Source organism: Zonotrichia leucophrys, chromosome 4, assembly GCF_028769735.1.
Source record: "Zonotrichia leucophrys gambelii isolate GWCS_2022_RI chromosome 4, RI_Zleu_2.0, whole genome shotgun sequence".
In the NCBI taxonomy this organism is placed as follows: domain Eukaryota; kingdom Metazoa; phylum Chordata; class Aves; order Passeriformes; family Passerellidae; genus Zonotrichia; species Zonotrichia leucophrys.
In genome coordinates, this window is record NC_088173.1 from 14,461,967 (window position 1) to 14,485,599 (window position 23,633).

At 39.7% G+C, this 23,633-nt stretch overlaps 1 protein-coding gene across 39 annotated transcripts in view; it reads right to left on the reverse strand.

The window, feature by feature from the left end:
• The window catches only part of TENM3 (teneurin transmembrane protein 3), a 1,296,489-nt gene that overhangs the window by 179,317 nt on the left and 1,093,539 nt on the right, over positions 1-23,633 (reverse strand). Inside the window, exon 1 of one of the 39 annotated variants that reach the window (XM_064710621.1) lies at positions 13,916-14,044. The exons of 37 other annotated variants lie outside the window; for them this stretch is intronic. In XM_064710621.1, the coding sequence (XP_064566691.1) occupies positions 13,916-13,970 (55 nt within the window). In that variant the 5' untranslated portion in view covers positions 13,971-14,044. Of the gene's footprint in view, positions 1-13,915; positions 14,045-23,633 lie in introns of those variants that run through there. One more of the 39 variants, XM_064710615.1, reaches the window with a different exon arrangement.

Sequence of the window (23,633 nt, forward strand, 5' to 3'; positions counted from 1 at the left end):
AAAGTCCATAAGCTGAACCAAAACCTCAAGCATCCCTAGCATCCAGGGTTTATTTTTTTTTTTAGGAGCTACTCTGCTCAGCTCAACTGAATCTTCCAGTTTATTTCCCCCAATATTAACTAAAAGTGCACATGAAAAATACTGGAAGGGAACAGAGAGCTATTCCCTGAAAAGTGAAAATCTTCATTTTACTAAGAAAATGATTTTAAGTGATAGGTCTCTGTATTTTTAGAAAAACATTCATCTCTTCTGGGCAGTTGGGGGCACAGCTTTGGACAGAAGCAAGCTGAAATCAATGCCAGATTGCAAAATATTCCGATTAACTCCTCTCTTCACTCGAGACGCAGAAGTTCTCACATGAAAATGTCACTTCTCCATTTAGAGCATCTGCTGGGATTCAGACTCCTCTGCCTTGTGATGGGAGGGAGTCTCATACAGCACAGCAGGACAAGGAGACACCAGCTCAGCCACCGACCCGGCTGTACAAGCGGCGCACTCGCAGTTTTGGCCCGGCCAAGTGCCGCTCGCAGCCGACCTGCAGGCAGCCAGCACTCAGTAGCTGGAGCATCAGAGCCAGAAGGTCTCCAAGGGCCTGCAGCACTTGGACTGTGCATGGAGGGAAGCTCCTGGGGTGCCCATCTGGCTCCTGTGTAACTTGGCCACAGACCTGGCCCTTTGCTACCACAGCAGCTGGCGCCTGCTCAAGCACAGGCACAGGCAGAGGTGCAGGGGTGCTCCACACGCAGGCACGCACGCACAGCTCCGCACCGAGCCCTGCAAAAGGCACCCTGCATGGCCAATCACTTCTGCCTCAGCCAGAGCCCTCCGTGGCTGTGCACATCTACCTGGGCCTACTGCTTCACTGACCACTGCCTGGGGCAGGGAGAGGGCAGGAGAGATCTCCCAGGTACGGGGAATGCGCAGCCAGTTGTTCTCTCTGCTCGCTATTCATCGACTCACACACAAACCAAACTAAGCATTACACAGTGCTGTGAGAAAGAAACCAGCCCTTCCCAAATGCCTGCCAGGATTTTCATGTTCAAAAAATCCATACTATAAACATGCCACAGACGCAAGCTAAAACCAGGAAAAAACCCACCAGGGTTTTTTCTTTTTCCTGCATTTCCAGAAATGGAATGAAGGATCAAAAATGGAGCAGCTGGCAAATAGTACAATCAGTGTAGGAAGGACAGTCACTGTCTGTCTTACATTCACTCAGCAATGATGCTGAAGTGTTTACCAAGTTTCCACTCTCAATCCTGACCTTTGTAAAAGACTGTAATTTTTCTGGATGCTGGTACTCTTTCAGATGACAATTCATAAAGAGTAATCACCTATACAAGTAACCTTTGAAGAAATGCTTCTTTGTTCTTCCTATCCATGACTTTTTATTATTAGAGGTGAAATGGATTGAGCCATGTCACATCTGGTTTATCATTCTTCCAACATAACTCAGTGGTAGTCGATGCACTTTGTATTTTCACAGTTGCTTTGGGCTAAATAAGGAGGAGCAGAAAATGTCTTTTTTGAACAGGACAGGAAATGCATCTTGAAGAACACCAGACAAAGTGAAGGTTTTTTGCAAGGGAGTGGGAGAGAGGCTGCTTAATGAGGAAATAAACCTTCTGAGAATGACTCACAAATCATTCAGTTTTGGAATCAGGTAATTTCCCACCCTCATTCCTCCCACCCCTGTAAGAAGCAGTTTAAAGAAGAGTGACATTAAATACTAATTAACTAAATTTGGTTTTCTTAATTCTGCTGGGTCCTACATGAGAAAAGCAGTCTAAGCAATGACAGGGATACCAGTTTTGCCTACTTTTGCTACCAGTGTGGCCACTGCCTTACAGCCTGCCATAAAGGGAACATCATCTTCAAAAAAAAAGCATCCAGAGAACGTCCTAATGACATCAAATTGCTTATGCTTGCAGACCACAGAATAAGACTCGTTTTCTCAGAAGGAAACATAGCAATTTAAAGAGATTTTGATAGATGTGAACAAAGAGCAACAAACTGCTGAAAAAGACTTCTATCAACCTTACTTACAAAAATAATCCTATTTTTTATTATTCACAAGGCTTACAGAATATTCTGATTTGGAAGGAACCCACAAGGATCACCAAGCCCATCTCAAGTAAATGGGGATCAAACCCATGACCTTGGTCTTATCAGCACCATGCTCTGACCAATTAGCTCTTTTAGTGTGGTTATTTACATCCCTGTGAGCGGCATTTTTTGGATTGTAGCTATTTCAAAAGACGAGAGCTGTAGCATTGCAAAAGAAGAGGAGGAGAAGGAAGGATACAATGACTGCTGCCACCTTCAGCAGCTTCCGATTGCCTGCTGCCCCAGAGAGCAGCACATGCTCCCCCAGGAGCTCTGGGTGCCTCCCAGCACAGCTCTGCAGGGACCAGCACAATGCTGAGCAGCACTGCTGCCAGAGCCTTCCATGCACACTAAAACATCATGCTGCTGCTCCCTGCCTTCTCCCAATGAGCTGAGGCAAACCCATAAAATTTCCCATAACACTAAAGAACTGCCCCATGCCTACAAAAGCACACCTTTAGCAATGAGAAAGGAGAGAGCAGTCCTGCCACTGAAACATCAAACTCACCTAACCAGTGGTGAACTCTGGAAGGGCCTCAAGGTAACACCACTGAAATAGGTATTCTTGTTAGCTCCACCAAAATAGGTAATCTTGGTAGTTCCTTGTTGCTTCACCATCAAAAGCCCTTTCCTTCTTGCAGAACTTTCAAGTTTTATTTCTTGTTCAGGCTTTTTTCTGCTGCATTAAATGTGACTCCTTAACAAAGGAATTTTGGGGAGGGGAGGAATTAGAGAATTACCAGAAAATTACTGACTTTTGTCTCACACAGTACCGCTCTCACAAGCAACGGGACATTTACTGGACATCGATGTCTCATTACATCTAGTATGTAATTTATTTCTCTGTTGGAAAAGAACTTATCAGTTTTGCCCATGTGGAGAAAATGTTTCTACTTTAGAAACAAATAGACCACCACAGGCAAGAAGCTGGAAAGCTTAAATGAAAACCCACTGCATGATCACTGAAGTCAGCTCGCTACCAAAGCTGCTAAGGGAGCAGTGTTGAAATGGGCCAGAGGTGGCATTCTAGGGCAAGATTTTTGACAAAGCCTCATTGAGGAATTATTTAGAAAACTGAGAACAATAAAATCTGTAAGGTACTGAGAACTGAGAGAAAGCTGGACTCTGTGTTTAGATGTCTCTGGAAACTCAGCATTAAACAAAAACCCCAAGTCCCTTATTTTTGCCTGAAGATATAAGCAATAATGTATTAGCTGATGAGAAAATTTTGTGAAGCACAACAGAGTTGCATATTTTTAGTCATTCTCCCACTGTAAGAAATTATTGGTATCTAAAATGGAATATATTTTGACTAGTATATAAACCTTTTGTTTGATAGCTTTTAATTTTTTACCATTTTATCTGCATTTACACTTGGCAGGACTGGATAAGTGCACTAGCAATATGTACAATTTATAACCATAAATTTCAAATAGGGTTAGTTATCCATTAAAGTTCAAAAGAATACAGACTTAGCAATTCTTAAATAAATATACAAACCCCTCACATTAGCTTAGGTAGGTCAAAAAATGCTGAATGGAGTTGAAAAAACACCTTTGGCCTCAGACTAAACATAGCAAATTTCAGTCCAAGAGTGCTTTTTATAAAGTTATGAGCTAATGAACAAAAGGGCATTCTAATAACGTTTCATGAAATATTAGCTATGAAAACCAGCAGTAACATCATAATCTTTATTTCTTTGCCAACTTGACCACTTCAGAATAGTAAAAACCATAGTAAAGTAAACCACACGAGTTACTGTGAAGTAGTTTTATCTCAAAGAAAATAGAAAAGGACCAAAAGATTGGGAAGAAAGTCCAAAATAGAGAAAAATGCTTGTTTATGTCTGAGTGGAGCCAAGGGTAACAAACCCTCTTTACCAAGCTGCTTCCAGAATCCTTGGGCCTTGGTCCAGGGACAAGGGACACGCCAGCTGGGCCATCCATATCTGCCAGCAGGCAGAGGTTATCCATCTCTTTGAATGGGGATGAAAGGAAATTGCTGTCTGAGTGCTTTGCAAACTCTGAAACAACTGCTCTTCAGCTAAACAGTAGGAATGCCAGTAGAAAATATACAAGTCTGAGTTCCTGAAAAAAATATTAATGTTGACACATTCCACTTTCAAAATGCCCCCCTCATTACCAGTAAAAGCTGACAGATAAAAACCAGTTACTGCACAGAAAGCATTTAGAACAACTGGTCTGGAAGCCCTGTCCTGTAAAACTAAAATTCCCATATACATTATGGCACGTGCTTTCCAAGACCAGCCACGCCTTCCCGCCAATGTTCACAAATCTCTACTGCCAAAACATCTACCAAAGTACTTACTGATAAGAAAAGGCATGAACAAATTTCTTACTTGACTAGTTTTTTTCCCCTCTGAGCAAGACACTTTTAAACAGGTTCTTGGCCAAGATTACATTTGTATTCACACAATGCCTCTTTTATGAAAAGATGTAATGCAACCTATTATGAGAGCAGCTCCTAAAAAACTCAGCTAATGGCTTGACTTTGTGTGCATTCATATCAACACAAAATAACTAATTTTATACAATGCTTGATAATGCAGCACCATGTAAGGAAGAGATTATGCAGGAACACTTAAAAGATGCTCATTCTGAAAGGATCAGACCTTATAAAATGCAATTTATAAGCATGGAGAAAAGAAGAAACACAGAACTGAAATCAGGTTTACCCACATTTCATTGATTTTGTGCTTTGGCATGTTAATGCCTAATGCACATGCAGTTTTCTACATTCAACATGTAGTTGGTTACTACATATAACTTAAATTAGCCTCCACACTTGAAATGCCATGATTTCTACATGAAGAGATAAAGGAATAGTCCTAGCTCTCTTGCTCAGATATCTGAGATGCCCTTTTTTTTGTGATTTGTTTGTATTTGTTATTTATCTTTGAGATATGGTAGCAGTCCTAATATTCATTCTTTACATGTTTTCTGACGCAGTTACCATTCATTGTATATTTCTAAGGAGTTACAGCTGGCAAAGTCAATTCTTGGTCAGACTCTTCAGATGCACAAGCAAAAAACAAATCACAGGATACTTCAAAGTCAGATCCTATGACTACAGGAGGCTGTTAATCAATGCAGTTTAATACAAAGCCCTCTGCCTCACTGATGTTAAGATTATGTGTGCTGAGGTGAGCAGGCAGTGATATTAAGAACCATACACAAATTTCTTGTGAATAAAAATGATGCATCAACCCATAACATTTATCAGCCTATACAAACTCTTAGGAATCCAACTTTCACTGCAAGTGTCTTTTTGGATCTATTTACTTCAGAAGATGTGGTATGAACGATAGCATAATAAGTTGTACTATGTTTCAGGCATAAGTGACTCATACATCATTCCATTTGAAAGAAAAAAATCCTAACATGCAGTACGATATGTTACTGCAGCTGCTCCATGGGAATAACAGCATACCCATTTGGAGGGAAAATACATTTATGAAAATGCCTGATTAGCAGAAAACAATTCATCCTAAACAATAATACCAAACTGCTTTTTTTATGTTTTTATGGTCACAGTCTCTTTTCATGGAATCTATTGGATTAAATGCATTCAGCTCTTCCCCTCCCATGCCTGGCTCAAAATAGTCTTCATTGATGTTATCCATAAAAACCAAATGAAAAAATTCAACTCACATGACAGCCTTTGAAGGAGGGGCTGTCATGTGAGTTGACTGTAAAGTTACTGGGCAGAGTGCATCAAATTATCTTCTTACTTCAGGCATCTCTTACCAGGATCCCAGTTTGAGGGCAGAAATGCATATTCTCTCCCCTGTTTGCTTTGCAAAATACTGTGTTTTTATCTTGCATGCCTCCAATCCCCTGCAAAGGTTATGAACTGCTGCAAATCCAGCAGGAAACAAACCTCTGAGAACTGCACAACACATGTGAAGCCAAGGCAGTGAACCTGCACCTGTGACCTCCAAGGGACAACACTTCCCAGTATCTTGGCCTTCCCTTTTACAACTAAGGAAATCTCTACCTTTCTCCCTCTTACCTTTCCTTAGTCTTTTATTTACTCCATGAACACTCTTTATTTTCCCTCACATCACAATAAAAAATTTTCAGAAACCTTTTCTTTTACAAATTCATTAATTCATTTCACTAAATTACCACTAAAAAATTATGAACATGGTGGCATGTTAATTGTAGCACCAGTCAATGAATTATGCCATTTAATGTAAAGCACTGGCATACTAAAATAAATGTAGAAATTATTTACAGCACTTTGGGACATGTATATGGGATAACACAAGGACACAGGTAATAGTGGTAGTATCATTGCTTACTTTTCATGAAAGCAAACTCAAGACAAGTTAAAAAAACAATGGGCTAAGTAGAGACAGTTGGGCAATTCTTATGGACTGTCCCACAACCACACACCAATACAAACTGCAGACTCTTCAACACTAGAAGACACACAGAACTACCTCTGCTCCCACCTGCTGCTGAAGAGACATCTCAGATGGTATCCCCAACTTTGGGGCCATGTCAGGGTGACAAACCAGCAGAGACAGCAGCTAACCAGAGAAAAGACACTTGAATGTTTTGCTTGATTCGGGCCAGAGGATTAAGTCTGGGTCTCCTACCTTCCAGGTGAGTGCCCCAGCTAATAGCCTGCAGCTAATAGCAGAGCAACTTGTTATCCCTCTTTTTTTTCATTAAAATCTCTGAAGAACTGTGTTTAGTTCCTCATCAAGATGAATGCCAAGCCTGCTAAATTTTTCATGACACTGAATTCTTGTTCTCCTGCCAGCCCTAGTAATGTGTGAACATTTCAGGCTCCCTCAGGCATTTATTTTACTACAGAGTCCTGAAATACTTAAGTCTATTAAGACCTAAAATAAACAGGCAAAAAGGAGGAATCTGCTAGTTGTTCCTCCAGTCTACATTTTAAGTAGACAGTGCCCACACCAGTGAAGTTCAGAAATTATTCTCAGTGTCACCAGTGAAATGATGGTACATTTGGCAACACACGCATCAAGCCATGTCAGCTACCACAGTGAGGTTCAGCTCCACACCACAGCAGGAGCAGCACTGTCTGCAGGCTGCAAAGATCCAGCCAAATAGGGTGGATCCCAAAAAGCTGGATTTACTAAACACACACACACAATGGCTGTTCTGCGTGTGCATTACCTCTGGGTTTGTGCCCAACGCAGTCCCTGCCTGCTCCCTTGCTGCCAGGAAAGAGGACAGCTGGGAGTAGACGATGACTGAAGAATAATTCACACTTGCTGGCCTTGGTTACCCTCCTCACCAAAAGCCTTTCTGGAGCAGAAAGCGTGCTGGCTGCGAGCTAGGCTGGCTTGCTGCTGTGTGTTGGACAAGTGGGAGCTTGAGGAAAGGAGGCCAATCATCAAAAGACTTCAGCCAGGCCTTGAAGGGCAGCAGACACCTGACTGAACTAACCACAGGGCTGCAACTCTTCCTGTCACATAGGCTATTAGCTGTGCCTCCCTAAAGTCCCTGAGAGAACACTCTGAAAAAACTCTCTAAATAAATTATCTGGATTTTAAGTCACCTACTGAAATAATTTTATGGTCACTCCCAGTTTATCTGTGCATTCTGTAGCTGCTCTCTCCATAGGAGGTCTGAAAATAGACCAAGCTTTGTTGTTTTTCTCGAGGACTCTTACTCGCTACCAAGAGTAAACTCCAAGAGCACTTCCATCCACAACGCTTCATTACTATTGCTATAGTCACTGGGATTATATACTTAGAAAGGAAGTACAAATGGCCAATTTGTGGCCAGAAAATATCAAGCCTGATATCAGATCTAGAGATCAACATTGTTGTCTTAGAGAAACTCTGTGCAGGTGTAAAACACTGTGTATGGATTACACAGTCCTATGTTGGATATGCTATGTAGAAAGAAGGCAATGTTAGTACTAAATCAGCTGTCATGAGTTGCTGGTATGCACAAATCAACAGCTCATGCCTGTCCCTGGCATATCCTCAGAAATCTCCCAAACACCACACCATCTTCTACATAATGCCTCTTATCATCCATACTTTCACTTTTCTATTTTTTTTATTTAAAAAGTACTTTGTGTCTTCTTCTATATCTATTTTGTTTGAAGCAAACTTTAAAAATCCTCTTGTTAAACAGTTTCTCTTCTACACTTTTAAAAATTATTTTTATATAGATTTTAGTCCTTAGGAGACCAATGCTCAAGATCCCTGTAATGAACTAGATTTAACATGGCTGTAATACATCTCTGTAATCCTGGCAGGTGATGCTGCCTAAAAGCACAACCTAAGATGAAAGGCCTCAAAGCTTTTTGTCATTCAGGCTTGTCAGGGATTCTTTCCCCTCAATACAAAATCTGACAGCAGGGTCTTGCCAATGTCCCAGCAAACTGGAGTGCTGATATCCAACTTGTTCCTTGTCCTGTTTCTGACACTACCAAAATACATTGCCAAAGAGGTCTTTCAGGAGGCAAAACCAAAATGATTTCCCCAGACATTATGAATTCAGTGGGGAGAGATGTGGGGAAGTCTTCCTGAAACCTGTAATTCTACAAAGTGCATGTACTTCTCATTAAAAAAGTAGAGTTGGACTAGAACTTGGCAGTTCTTTTACGTGCTATTTCCCTGTACCAGTGAAGAATTATGACGGTACTTCAGTTTTCTGGTCTGTACACAGTAATTTTCCAAAGGGAGAGAACAGGAACAAAATCACCATCAAGCAGTAAGTCCCACATAAACAGTTCTCAGTTCTACAGGTAAACTTTCATTTAACCTTTGTCTGCCAAACTGCTTAAATTAAATGCACATCATGTTAGTTCCATGTATTACTTGTAATTCATTTTACCTCATTACTTAGCGATTTTTGCCCTGTTTTTCTCTCTCTTCACCTCACCTAATTTCACCTTGACAAACTGAAAACATGCCAATACAAAAACTGTTTCTTCCTGTAATTGGCCAAGTCATTATGCATAACTGGAAACATGCTGTAATCCCAGTTACAGCTGTACTCTTTTCTCATTCCTCCAATGCGAGCACAATGGCAGTATCAGCCTGAGTGGTGTGTCTGTGATGAATCAGATCTCATGCCCCTGAATGCTTATGGCAGAAGAAAAAGGGAATCAGTCATTTCTCCCACTGAGGACTGACAGGATATGAAACACAGAGGAGAGTGAAGTTAGAGCATCAGAGCTGCCAGTTTTTCCATCACACGGGACCCTATAAAGGCCCACAAAGCCCATTTCTGTAAGATAAAACCACAGACCAATCCCTTGCTGTGCCTCCATGGACTGAGTGGGACAGAGCTGCCCTCAGCAGAGCTCCGCAGTGAAATCATGGCTACGCTTCTGCAGGCGCCTGAGAAGCTTTACTGCTCTTTGCTTTCCAGAAGCAAAAGGACCTGCTGTCAAGGATTTCACCTGCAATACTCTCCTGCCTTGCAGAGTGAGAACTCCACTTAAGGGTGTTAAGAGCTCAGCAACTTGATATATTCAAAATTTAAGCCCAGTGTGACTAAAATCCATTTCCAAATCCCTAAAATCTGAATATATAATACAAACACTGAAACAGCTTTGTCCAAAGAAATGTTAGATTGCGACCCCAAAAGTATCCTTCAGTGGTGTTTTTTATTCAGTTTTGAATGGGAGCTGTGTACTGAGGAACGTCAAATAAATATTCCCCCAAAATGAAATATGACAAAAGCTTCAGAAACCACACATGGTGCTGTCACACATTTATTACCCACGAGCTAAAATTTGTCTAATGTAATTTAAGATTGATAATTGCTGATAGAGGACATATGTGTTTTCAATAAAAAGAAATTGCCAAATTAAAATTACTTCCTTTCCAGAAGACCATGGTTTGAAATAACATCTCAGATTTATATAACTGAAATAACTCTATAAATTTCCAGGATTAAAAATTTTTTTTTTGGCAAATGAAATCTTGCCCTTCCTTCAACCATTTGCATCATTCTCTCAAACACAAGTAAGGGAAATGAAAACACACAAAATCAAACAAAGAAAAATGTAATAGTATGTTACTTGCAAATAAGAGCAGAAGATCTGCATTTTTTAAATTCAGCTTTTAACAACTGATTTGGTTTTAATTTATGATTAAAATTATTATTATTATGTTAGTGGGAACAAGGAACTCTGTTATGGTGGGTGTTACAGAAGTATGGGGAAAAAAAACCCAAAGTTTCCTGTGAATGAAGTAAGAAATGGCTGGCACTAGACAGCATTCACCTGAGAGTGCAAACTGAAAAGGGAGAATAAGTGAATTACTAATGAACATCCCTCTCTACAGTGCCGTGCTACTCGAGGTCTCCAATGTGGCGAGTGTGCTGCCAAATGCTAATGCAGGTCCCAGAGAAGCTCCAGGGGAACGGCAACCTGCAAACCTGACATCCACACGCTACTGAAGTTAATAGAAACTATAATAGCAAAAAGACTAAGAGGGCCCTAAGTGGGGTCTAAGAAGAATCAAATTTCAGTTTTCATTAAGTGAAGCCTTACAAAATTAACCCAATTCTTTCAATAGCTCAAACAAACATGTGAAACCAGTGATCCAGTCAATCAATTTTAAAAAAAGCATTTAACAAGTGCTTTACCAAAGGCCTTTAAAGGAACTAAGCACCCATGGCAAAACAGAGGTCTCTGCACAGAAACGTGACTGGTTAAGAGACATAGCCAGAAATTAGGGGTAAATGGTCAAACCTGCATAGTGAAGGAAGCCTACCAGGGGAACACCACAGGGATCTGCACTGGGATCTGCTCCCCTTCCCATACCTGTAATTGACCCGGAAAGATAGCTGAGCACTGAAGTAACCAAGTTTGCAGATGATACCAATTTATTCATGGCAGTAAGGATGAGGGCAAATGGTGAAGAATCACAGGACCTTATGAAATTGAGTGACTAGACAATGGAATGGTAAATTAAATTCAGTGTGGATAAGTGTAGAGTGATGCACATGGGAAAATATAACCTTAACTTCACATGTACAGTGATGGGCTCTGAGCTGAACATTATCGCTCAGGAGTGAGACCTTGAGGTTACAATAAATAGTGCCATCAAAATGTCAGCTCAGTGCTCAGCTGCCAGAAGAAAGCAGCCCAAATATTAGGCATTGTTAGGAGCTGAACAGGAAGCAAAGCAGAGAACACAATTATGTCACTTTGTAATGTCACTCAGTTCATACACCGTCTCTTCTTCCAGTGATATGGTTCAGGAACATGCTTCATCACTGAGTATTTTGTGTTTACTCTTAAAAGGATTAGAGCAAAACAGAAAGCATCTTAAAACATATGAGTGAACTGTAATTAGGGGTACAAAGACAGCAATTTCAACACTGATTGCATTTCAGACAAGAGTTCTCTAAGACTGTATCCAAAACTCAAGGAGAGAGGGTCTTCCACATACTTGCAGATAAACTAGTCAAAAAACGAGGCTGACGAATTACACGTACAACCAATGAGCGCTGTTATAAGGCATTGCTATACATCAAAAGCTTACCTACTGCTAAGTGCACAGGCTTTACCCAGTACTTGAAGTCCCTGGGAAAGGACAAGTTTGAAGATTTACCTTCACTCCAGCAGCATACAGCCAACTAAAATTCATTTTGCCATGTCACCTGGAAGCAACAAGGTTTTAAGCCTTAAGGGTTGGTACAAGCGCCCACAAAAGGGTAAGTAAAAACAATTTAAACTAAAAATCTTCCAAGTCTTGTGTTATTCCCTGCTCTCTTTTCCTCATTTTCTTCTCTATCAGATAGCCTGCTCAAGATGCCACTGGAACCAGTCTTTTGGTGCTTAACAGAAAATCACTTTTACCTACTGAGGTTCTGTAACAGGGAACAACTAAATTAAATCTAGGCCTTCAGATTTCTAATCTCTACACATCTCTACTACAACATCTACATCTTGCTTTTATGAGAAAGGGCGTGTCTGTGTGCTAATGGTCTGGTATTACTTGTATCTTTGTCTAATTTCATGAGCCATGAGAACATTCTGGATTTTATTTGGATTGCTACACATCAGGCACAAGTTCTGTCTATCAGCAGTGGCCACCTATGGTGTACCCTCTACTTAATTGCATAAAATACCATCTATTTACTTCACATATTCCCACTCTTGTGTATAGGAGAAATATACTCTCACCACAATCTATACCCAACTTTTACAGTAGCTTTGCCTGTCATGTAATAGAATAAATACAAAAAGAGAGAGAATACATTGGAAGAAAAAGAAGCATTGTGATAATTAGTTATTAACCTAATTTTAAACTCACAAATGTACCAAATATGAACATGAGTATTTTTTAACAAGAAGTAAAGCTATGTGGAGTATTTAACTAGCTTAAACTATTAGCTAAGAGTTGCTGCAGATGGACTAATAACACATTTAAAACAGACCAAGATAAAAATTATTTGTTGCCTTTGTTTTAGCCCTACATTTCATAAAAAATCCCTTAGTGATTATTTCTATTCAAATGCTATAGTGTTACACTATGAAATAAAGTTGATCTTTTTTATTCTTTTCCTACAGCTGTAATTTTCTACTGTTGAAGTAATTGAAGTTTCTTTCTTTTTCGAAGGCACTTTTCAATTTGTGCCGCTCAAGCATGTTTTAAAGACACATCATGAAGGACACTCAGCAGGATGAGCTCTGGAAATACAAGTTATCTCAAATAACAAAAAAGCTTCTGCAGGAATAAACAGTATGATTTTAATTAAAGCAGAATGAAGAACACGAAGTAAATATTTGCTGGTAGCAATGCACTAAAAATTTCAGTCACCACAAATAAATGAGAGTCAATCCAACCCCTCACAGAAATGCCTTCAGCATTCTTAAGACAAGGCACAGAATTGGTGATGCCGTGACAGGATGCAGACTGAACTCCAGGCAGTTCAAGGCACATCACCTCACTAACTCAAGCTCCATGTCCGTCTACCAGGTGAGATGGCATTTCGGCAAGACTGCACTTACTTTAGTTAACCAAAGAAAACCAAAATCAACCACCACCAACCAGGCAACTACCCCTGTATCCCTCTCTCTTTCTCTTCTGTTGCCCACAACAAATTCAGTGACAATCTGTCTCCTAAAGTGACAGAAGAAACATTAATTAATCACAGAATCCCTTGGATCGCTAGGTAAATCATTCTGTTGAGCCGATGTTGTTTTCAAAGGGCAGGGCTAAGTTGCTGCAGCTACAGCTGCTGCCTTTGAGCACTGGCAGCTACAGATCCCCGGCAGAACAGGTGAGGTGCAAAACAGCAGCCAGCCCTTTAAAAGTCCTAAAGCACCCTGAAACTTTAATTCTGTCACGCAGTTAGAAAACACTGAATAGATGAAGTTTTCAGAAAGCCATTCTAACAGAATTCCTCATTACAGCTCTAATTACAAGCTATCTTTATAATGTGCACCTGACAACATAGTGAAAAGCACTTTGCTTTAAAGGTCAGAAGACTAAAAGAACAATTTGCTATTTATAGTAACAGGTGAACTTTTCTTATTTGGCTGCTTAAGCAGCCAACCCTTGAGTTGAATGTAATTAGGGAGGGGATATTCAATTTACAGTATCCACAAGTAATGATAATTACACTGGTTCAAAAAAGCTGTTGGTAAGCATAAGAAACCCTCGTAATTACATCCCGTTTCCAAAATTACTTGAGCACCGTGAACTTGACGCATTTCAGCAAATGAAGGCCAAGGCACATAAAGGAGAGCTACGGCGCTTTAAAAGCTGCACTGTTTAACATAATGAGCCGCCCGACCGGAGGGAGATCGCGGAACGCGCTCCGTAACTCACCCCGACAGCCCACGCCATCTCCTTCCTGCTCACAAATATCCATTAAGAAAAACATGAGCCGGCTCCCTCACTGCCGCCTTGCCATCCTCCGCCAGCATCGCGCAGCTCCCCCGGCAGAGCGGCCCGGGAGCCCGCCCCTGGAAGCGTGCCGGGCTCCGGGAGCCGGGCTGGGGCTCCGGCTGCCGATCCCAACACGCTCAGGAGAGCGCCGGAGCTGCGAGCGGAGAACGCCGCCGTGTCCCCCGGCAGCCCCCGCCCGCCGCAGATCAGCTCGGTCAGCAGCCCGCCAGGACAAGGTGAAAAATAAACAAATAACCACGATCACGGCAGCTGCGGCGATCGCTCTCCGGAAAATTATTCAGGCATTATGAGGGAGACGGTATTAAACGCTGCCACTTGCAGCTTCACGGCTCTCTGCGTATTCGCATCAGCCTGGGATGAGCACTTAAGGAGTATCATCAGAGAGCTTGCCCAGCTGAGCATCTTCCATTATGTTTTTGTCTTAAAAGGAGATAGCAGGAACCTCTCTGCCTGACAGGCAAAAGGCTTGTCATAATTCATTAATAACACAGCCTTGCTCAGGTTTCCTTCAATGAAATCAGGCAGGCATCCTATGAAGAAAATGCTGAGTGAACAACAGCTTCTCCAGACACAATGCAATAAACTTGCCAGCACTTGGCACCATTTGGTGTCTGAGACAAGGATGACCAACGCTATTCGACAAGACCTGTCAGAGTCCCTTAAGGCTCCTAGTGAAGAAACTCAAAAACCCAAACAGTAATTCCTCAGCAGGATGCAATTCACTGCTTGGAAGCAAAAACTTCACGTTTCAGCTGCAGAGATAAATGTATCAGTCTGCTTTTGCTACACTCAGGGTAAAGCTGGCAATTTACTCTGAGGAACTGTTTGCATCCAAAGGGAAAAAAGCAAGAAGAGGTGTGGTAAAGAGCAACAACTACAATATCAGATAATTGAAAAAATGAACAAGACTATCACAAGTCTTCCATCACCTAGAAAATACAGCTGAAGTTATCTGTAAGGAATGGAAAGAAGCTCAGGCCAACTGTCAAGATAAAGTCATTAGGATAGCATCCAAGCAGGGAAGACAGAAAATTACTTACTTTTTTCTTTTTTTCCTTTGTCTAGTATGCATCCATTCATACAGTACCTGTTACATTTAATTGAGTCTCATGTACTTCCTCCTAAGAGATCAGTTCCATCATTAAAAAAATGAAGAAAAGCACTCTTACTTGTATTTGATCTACTAGCTTTCCCTACACTCACACTGCTTCTTACGACAAAATAATCTAGTAATACAGTAAGTACATGCATCCCAGCATACAGCATTTGCTATGATCCAAGTTTTAAACAGCCTACAGCACAAAAGCTAGTACTACAGATTTTATATTTACTACGACAGGCTTTCCAGGTTGGCATGTGATTTTTAAAACATGCTTTATCATCATGCATCAGAAGCAGTCCAAACATACATAAATTAATTTTGCACAAATAGAAAAAGCAAATAATGTACTGATGATGGTTAATTAATGATTTTAGAATATCTGTATCACAAAATCATCTTTTTTGCAATAAAGTGGGCAAAGGTAATTTGTAAACAGCACAATATTATTGCTTCCCTAAGCTCCTTTGTGTTTTACTTAGGCTTTATAATTTATTTTGAGTGCAATATCTGTCATTAAAACTGTGGCTTATAAACATTATTAGAAACAGCTCTATTAGCATGTCTAGAGATTGCTGTATTTGAGCAGAATGTAACTGATTGAACAGAAATCAATAAAGGTATTTAATGATTTCATGAGAAAAATAAGTGACCCTCACACCCCTAATGGATTAATGTCACTTATGTGCAACACATTGCATAATGCTGACACAGAGCTACTCAAAGCAGTGTCACTTTTCATATGAGTGCCTTAAAACCTTATCAAAGGGAAATTGTGTTTTAATGCTATTTCAGATGTCATTTTTGAGAGGATTTTTACAATCCCATTTCATAAAGCAGAAAGCATGATCTGAATTGTTACAAGTAGCTTTTGTCATTGGCACATGTACTAGGTCACCCTCCGAAGTTAGCTGGTGAATGAAATCCTGAACAACCTGTTTGTTGTCAGCTTTCATCTCTCAATACACCTTTGCCTATATATCTGAATCTCCCACTCATTACCAAGAGCATGCTTTGCCAGGGAAGGGAAACTTCTCCTCATGGTTAGTACTACAGCACGAGCTAGACGGGATGCACAGTCCCCAACACGCTTCTTGGGAATCCAGACGGAGGAGGGAGGTAATCTAAATGACAGAGTAAATGCCATTACATAAATGTTTGCCTCCCAGCCATTTAGACAACCTCTCAGATCTCTTAAGAACATGCATGTCTGTCTGTCCACCTTCAATACACTGCTTTTTTATCCCATTTTACATCTATTCACTAAAAAGCAACTGTGGGCTGCAACTGAGCACTGAGCACAATTGAGCAAACCATTTCATGGTCTCACTCCTTTATTTTCACTTTAACAGACTGAAGAAGAAAATATGCAGTATTTACTTGTGTTTCTTCAGTGACATGAAAGCTCCTTTTTGGGAAAGAAACAAGTCAAAGTCAACATGTCACCATGCACTAAGCAGGCTTTGCCATGACGAGGCTGCCTTTACAATTCCTTTATAGTAAACCCAAACATAACTAGGGGGAGCTGACGTTCGATTTTCTTCTTCCATTTGCCATATTATCTATCATAATTTTTTGTGCAACATGAAGCAGTGAAAATAACTAAAAAAAACCCCAAACCTTTCTCCGAAAGATAATACAGTCTCAGCTTTCATACACAGTTTTCACCTGAAGAAATGGGAAAAAACTCTGTTCAGATAAAACAGGGAAGCAAATGCAAAAGCTTTTTCTGACTGCCTTGAACATTTCCTTATTTCTCCCCAAAGGATATAAAAACTACTCCAGTAAATGTAGCATCATAATTGGCTATAATTGACTCCATTCTTCAATTTTTAAGGCAATCTATAAAATATGGATCTTTTTGTCAACTGGGAGACAATTTTGTGACACCACACTGTTTATCTTGTTAGAGTGATCTCAGCTTCACTTGATATCGTTTGTTACCACTCAGACTACCTTATTTTGGCTGTAATCCTGCACCTCTCTGCATTTAATGCACTGCACACTACGTAGCTCCAACACCAAACACTTTGAGTGCTACCAAAGGGAATTAATTGCTGCAAGATCATTGTCATAGGGGAGAAGAGCAGCAATGTCACAGCAGCAGGTGAAGCACAAGCAAGCAAGCTGTTCCAATCCATCAGTGTACTTCATGCTATTCTGTCATTAGTCCATCTCACAACTTAGTGCACATGAATCAGAGGGGAAGGGGGACAAAAGAAAAATGCAAAGCAAAACTGCTTTGCTGCTGTTTTTCTACGACACCTGCTGTTTCACTGAATTTGCAGCATTTTAAGGTAAACTTCTAGCACACTGTCTGTATGGACTGTTATGATATCATGGGAGTTTTGCATCAGACTCTTAGGTCACAACAGTATGATGACCAGTGAATGGAAATGACTGCATCTGGCCATTTCTAATAGCTGAAATACCGTGAACACCTCACAAAGATATTGGCTTCAAACACAATCTTTGAATGTAGAATTGACTTATCTTTTTTTTCCCCCTACATCTTCCAATAATTATTTTTACTTATATCTCCCTCTATATGCTGCAACACTTCAACTGATAACTAAGTAAAAGGATGATAAAATCTAAAACCTAAAAAAAAAATCCAAATACAAATAGCCACAAAACTGCAGCAAATGATTGATAGAAACATTGATGTAATCCCGTCCATAGCAACAGTTTAATTATGAGCATCTTGGCAGTGAGCCTGCTCTATGTGTTGATTTTCCCCAGCAGAGAATGCCATACAATCCATCTTTGTGTTATGTGCTATATGACTACATGGAGAGGCCAATCAAAGGGGAACAAGGAACAGAGAAGTTGTAGTAAATTACTGGGGTGATACAGGAGTAAGTACATTGACCATGAATAATTCTACTCCTGAGGATTAGCAAGCCTAAGAAAAAGGAGCAGTAGGGAAGAAATACCAGGAGGGTGCTACCCACAACAGAACAGCATATTCCTCAATTACACTGATCACAGCATACAACATGAACATACCTCTTCAACAAATGACATGAATTACTGGTACTCAGTTTAAACACTCCTCTCTCAAATACCTCTTTCCAGGATCTCAGTGGTGTGGAGGAGCAGAGAAGCACCTTGGAAAGGAAAGCAGGTCCCCCTAGAGCAGGGACACAGGGCTCAGGGCATGGCTACATGACACACTGTAAAGCAAAGACTGCCAGAAGCATCAGGTCTGCTGGGTGGAGCAGCACTGCCAAGGACCCAGGGGCCTTGGGATTTGTGTGTTGAGGGTTTCACTCGTGAACAACACTACAACACAGCTAAAGCAGGCACATCAGAGGGGATGCACAACATCGTGGTGAGCTGCAGAGTTCACTCAGTAAACTAGAGGGCAAGGAAGCAACAGTGACAACTGGCAGGGGCCTTAACTGGAAAAGGCAGTGGTGCAGGTTTAGGAGGTTATAAAATAAATGGTGAAATCTGACTGTGACTGCTTCTCAATATACCTCAGGTAATTTTCAGACAGAAAAAAAAAATTCAATGGAATTGTAATTTGTAATTAAACTTACTTCCAATGTCTACATTGGAAAGTTTGTTAAAAAAACCCAACAAAAATGAGCACAACATGTATCAATCTATACACAACTGCAATCTATAGTGCTTACTTATACAAGTAAAAATTTAATTTAAAAGTCCTTAAATTTCACACCTATTTTTTGAAGCAACACTTAGGACAATATCTCTGAAGCAGCAGCTTAAGGTTATACTATCCACTCTTTATTTTAAAGAAATGCTCTGGTAATTTTTAAGTGTGTGAACAAAGGTTTTGTGAAATCCTGTTAGGCTGTTACATGTGGTAAGAAAACCATCAATCATTTCTGCAGCCTGGTGTCCACATTCACAACTTAACTCAATCAAGACTGGTTTTAGTTTCTATTAAGGTATGAATATTTTATACTTGTAACCACATAAATCAATAAGAATACTCATACATGTACATACACATATCATACCATGTGTTTCTTTTAAGAGCAAACAATACAGAAATTTGAAATAATGGCGCTCTAAAACTAAGATCCTTAAAGCTTACAGAAATTGTAGAAAATATACTGAAATCAAACACAAGTGCTGTTTCACTCAAAGTTGGGATTTTTTGGCAGTTGTGTGACTGTTTCCATCTCCAGGACACAGTGGCTGCATCGTGCCATGAAAACACACTGGTTTTTATTAATACGAAATGTATGGGCATGTTCTACCCACTGTGGATCACCTGTCTGAGAAACTGCTTTTAAACACAAGTGTTAGAATCTGTGCAACTCTGCTGAGCTCTTCCCCATTAAAATTACTTTAAACATGGAAGAAAGGGATTTGTGTGTGGGTACAACTTAATGTTCAAATCAATACGTTATAAAAATCTATTAAATCACTACACTGAAACTGAATTAGTTATGTAAGTTCTTGAGAGCCCAGGTATTTTAGCTCTGAATTCAGGTCTCATATTTCAACTCAGAGCACTCAAGAGGTACTCTGGATTTCTAAATAGCAATGTACTAGGAAATGTCTGTACCTGATAAAAACTCCTTTTGTGCATCAGCTCAAAAAATATTGTTTGATCATCTCTTTACTGTACATTCTCTCATAATAAACACAACATCTTCCAAAATACCTGTGTGACTTTACTGATCGAATGATTACCTGAATAGAACACCCAGCTGATTACATTGAATATTCAGTTACCTTATTTACCCTTCAACAGCTAGACAACACAAGAGAAACACAGAGGAACTCCTGGTCAAGACATTATTCAAAACTAGAGTAATACAAACGGTTACATTAGCCCTAAACTTACTAGTTTACCTTGATATTTTCACAAAAAGGTGATTTGCAAAATCTTCAGGAAAAAAAAAAAGATAATTGACATATCACTGCATCATGCTAGGGTTTGTGGGAGTGAGGGAAAATGGGAGTCTGCTCTTAGGCAGATAGAAATCCACAGCTTGTACAGTGCTCTTGATGAAGGTGTTTTAGTGGCACTTTTTATTTGTGAAAAAGAACTTTCAAATACAAGAGTGACTGTGCTTTGTAAATAAGGTTGCATTTGAAAATGCTTAATGGCATCTCTGACACACGTATACGTTTTGCAACTAACAAAATAATTCTTAAGTTCCATTCCAACTGCAAATCAAACAACTACATTTTTTTAATGAACCAAGAACTGAATTCATGTTTACAGAACACCTGAAAGTTCTTAATGACTACTAAATCTGACATTAAAGTTTATGCCCATTTAATCTTTCATTATTTCTGGTGCATTACTTTAGATTAAAGCATACAAATCTGGCTGAAAGTGTTTTTGTCCTATGATCTGTACTATAACTTTTTTCCCCTAATTAAAAACCTAAATAAAAAGCGCCCCGAAATGAGATGACTACATATCAAATCTCAAAGAAAAGAGGGTGATTTGCCACTTGAGAATTCTTAGCTATCAGAGAAGGCAGCAAACATCTTCTAGTTCAAAATAGTTATTTTGGTCAGTCTACCACTGGGCAGAGTTAGGAAGCTGAGACAGAAAGTCTTCTGGAGGACATGAAGAAACATTAAGCCTGGAAGAACGCTACTGACAATATTTGCTGAAGTTGGACACACAATTGTCCAGTTATCAACCACATACCTGGGTAAAAGGGGCAGTTCAGCCAGAAACAAGGTGCCACTCCAGAGAACTGGAGTGAAATTTGGTGACATTTTATTGCAAAAAAACCTGCCCCAAACAAGAAAAACCCCCCACAAAACCAGAAAGCCCTATGCACTATCTTCTGTGTTATTCATTGCTGTATTGAAGTCCAATAGGCTCTTTGTCACAAGTCCCAAAGACCCAAGGGAGGGGAAGATGTTTCACTTTCTCTTTGCTGAAGCAGCCGAGAAGGATTAAAGCTGGGGAGGGTTTCCTGAGTCACTATCACCCACAGTAGCATCTATTACTCTGCCTGAGCTGGTTTTCATTAAAAGGTTGAGAAGCAAGCAGGAGACAACAGGAGTAGCTGACAAATGAACACTGATTCAAAACTAACCTGCAAGACACTTCTCAAACCATGTTAATTTAGTCTGACAGTGAATATGGAGCTTCTTATTAAGAATGCACGATGAACACACAGCCATGGGCTGCACTTATTTCAGCCAGGCATCAAGAAACGACACTTTCCTGTGGAACTTCTGCTTTACAAGATTAATATTTTAGAATAGAAATACACATTACATTTTCTTTGGCAGAATACAGCTCAGATTCTCAATCAAAAACCAGTAGTTTGGACCACAACTGTGAAGCTTTTCATATTTACATGCTCTTGAATTAAATATTAAAATGGAGGTGAATGTTCTCAATAGGCAACAATTGCCTGAACTATCTTTGATCATTTCTACGTTACACAGGGCTGCAGCACAAATATTCAAAACATGCTGTTGGAAGGAGCCAGTGTATTCCTACAATTCCTCACGATGCCAAATGTGCAAGCAGTACTTTGCATCTTGGGATCAATGTAAGTACCTCACTGCAGTACTGAGCACAGGCTCCTAAGCCTTGCTTCTGATTACCCCAGGCACTGCAGTCAGCTCATGTGGATGCATTGCCTTGCACTGGGGCAGTAGCTTGGGTACCTCTACACCAAATTATTAGAGAAATAATTGGATGTACTCAGAGAAGCAATGTGTGGAGAAGCAGCATCAAAACAGACATGTATCAGTGTTTATAAATTAAACTAAACTAAATTAATTAAAATAATGATTCTACAGTAAGACAGAGAAATAAAATTAATTAAAAAATTCAAATCAGAATAACAGAATTATGTAGTGTAGTGCAATTATCACAATAAATAAGCATGTAATTTCTTATAAGAATTGATAATATTAGAGACTTGGACCTTGTTTAGACAGTAGCCCCTAAAGGAGAGGGTATCAAAGCTTTGTGTGAACTGAAATTGTGTTCCAGCTAACCAGTGAACATGAAAGGATCAGCTCATCTCCATTATAAAACAAGTACTTAGATTGAGGGTCTCATGCCAATTATGGAAGCCTGCTAAAAATACGTCTGATTAAATAATAAGCTCTCCTTTCTCCCCTTCACAATCAGAGAAGGATAAAATGTTTCTGCTCTCTCCAAGACATTCCATCTTACTGCATTTAAATTAAAATACAAATCTGAAACACAAACCTCTTGTTTGAAAAACACATGTCTGTGATGTGTTGGGCAGAAAAGATATTTACAGACTACCAACTATTATACTGGGACTGTGCTCAGAAAAAAAATCTGTGTCTGGCCATGCACATTCCTACACTACTTGATCATACTGTCAAATTGGCAAAATGTTCAAGGAAATACAGATATCCATTAAAACACCAAAAGAAAACAAACTGAAGTAGTATAGTACTTAAGTACTATGCTTGCTATTTCTAAATTTAAATTATACTTCTGGAAGTTGGTATATTTGATAAGATTACCTTTTTTTTTTCTTCACTAATATCATCAATGGAGCACTGTTTTTTTAAGCCACACATTCCTGTGCCAGATACCTATCCACTCGAGCAAGCAGAGGAAGCACGAGCCTTTCAGCAAGCCTGCTTTACCATATGACCAGACAAGATGACAAAGCTTGAAAAAAATAATTACTTGCTTTTTCTTCAGCAGGCTAAAAGGCCTTCCTGGTTCTGCTCATTCGTCTCCTTTAGCCCAGCAAGCCAGAACAGAACAGTTTACTTTCAAGGTCTCATTAGTTTGGATTTACCATCCTAGGTATAGTCAGAAAATATTTTATGTTGGTTTCTGTTGAATGGACTGTAAATGTCTAAAACACAAGTTCTTCAAGGCTTTAACAAATTATTCTTTAAAAAAGTGCAGCTGAAAAGAAAAAATAGCCTTCTAAACTACAAAAGTCAGGCATAAATCTAGGAAAAAGAATGGAAATAAAAAGCCTCAAAAGCAGCACTGCCTTAATCATAAGCAGAACAATTCTTCCTCTATTCTTCAGACAGATCTGAGATCCTGTTTTATATATAAACACATTCCATATTCCACTCAGCTCTTCAACTTCAAATAAAATTTCTTAACACAATAATCAGAATAATGAACACTGGATAATCAGAAGAAAACTATATTGCTCTCAGAAATCATTAGTGTAATTTCTGTTTTCATATGGGAGCCTCCCTGCTTCACCTTTGCTTACGTGCTCAAAGACCTGATCATGTATGCTCACACAGATTAGCTCCTTCTAACAAGGTAATTGTAGCTCTGCTCACAAGACTGGGGAACCGTGCATTCTAACTTGGAAAGAGGAAAAAGGAATCCTGGGAGACGTGGGTGTGAGCACAAAGAAAACGAAAAAAATACAGTGAACAAAAATATAAAAGGAAAAAAAAGAGATAATATTCTAAATCTGAGTCAATCCCTAATCTTATTCCATGTGCCCAGATCTTGGGGAACTCGTAGGGAACTCCATTTAGTTCAGTGGGTTACACAGGCTGTAGCCATTTGCAGATGTACTGACTGTTATTTCTTCCCTTTCTCTTTGTCAA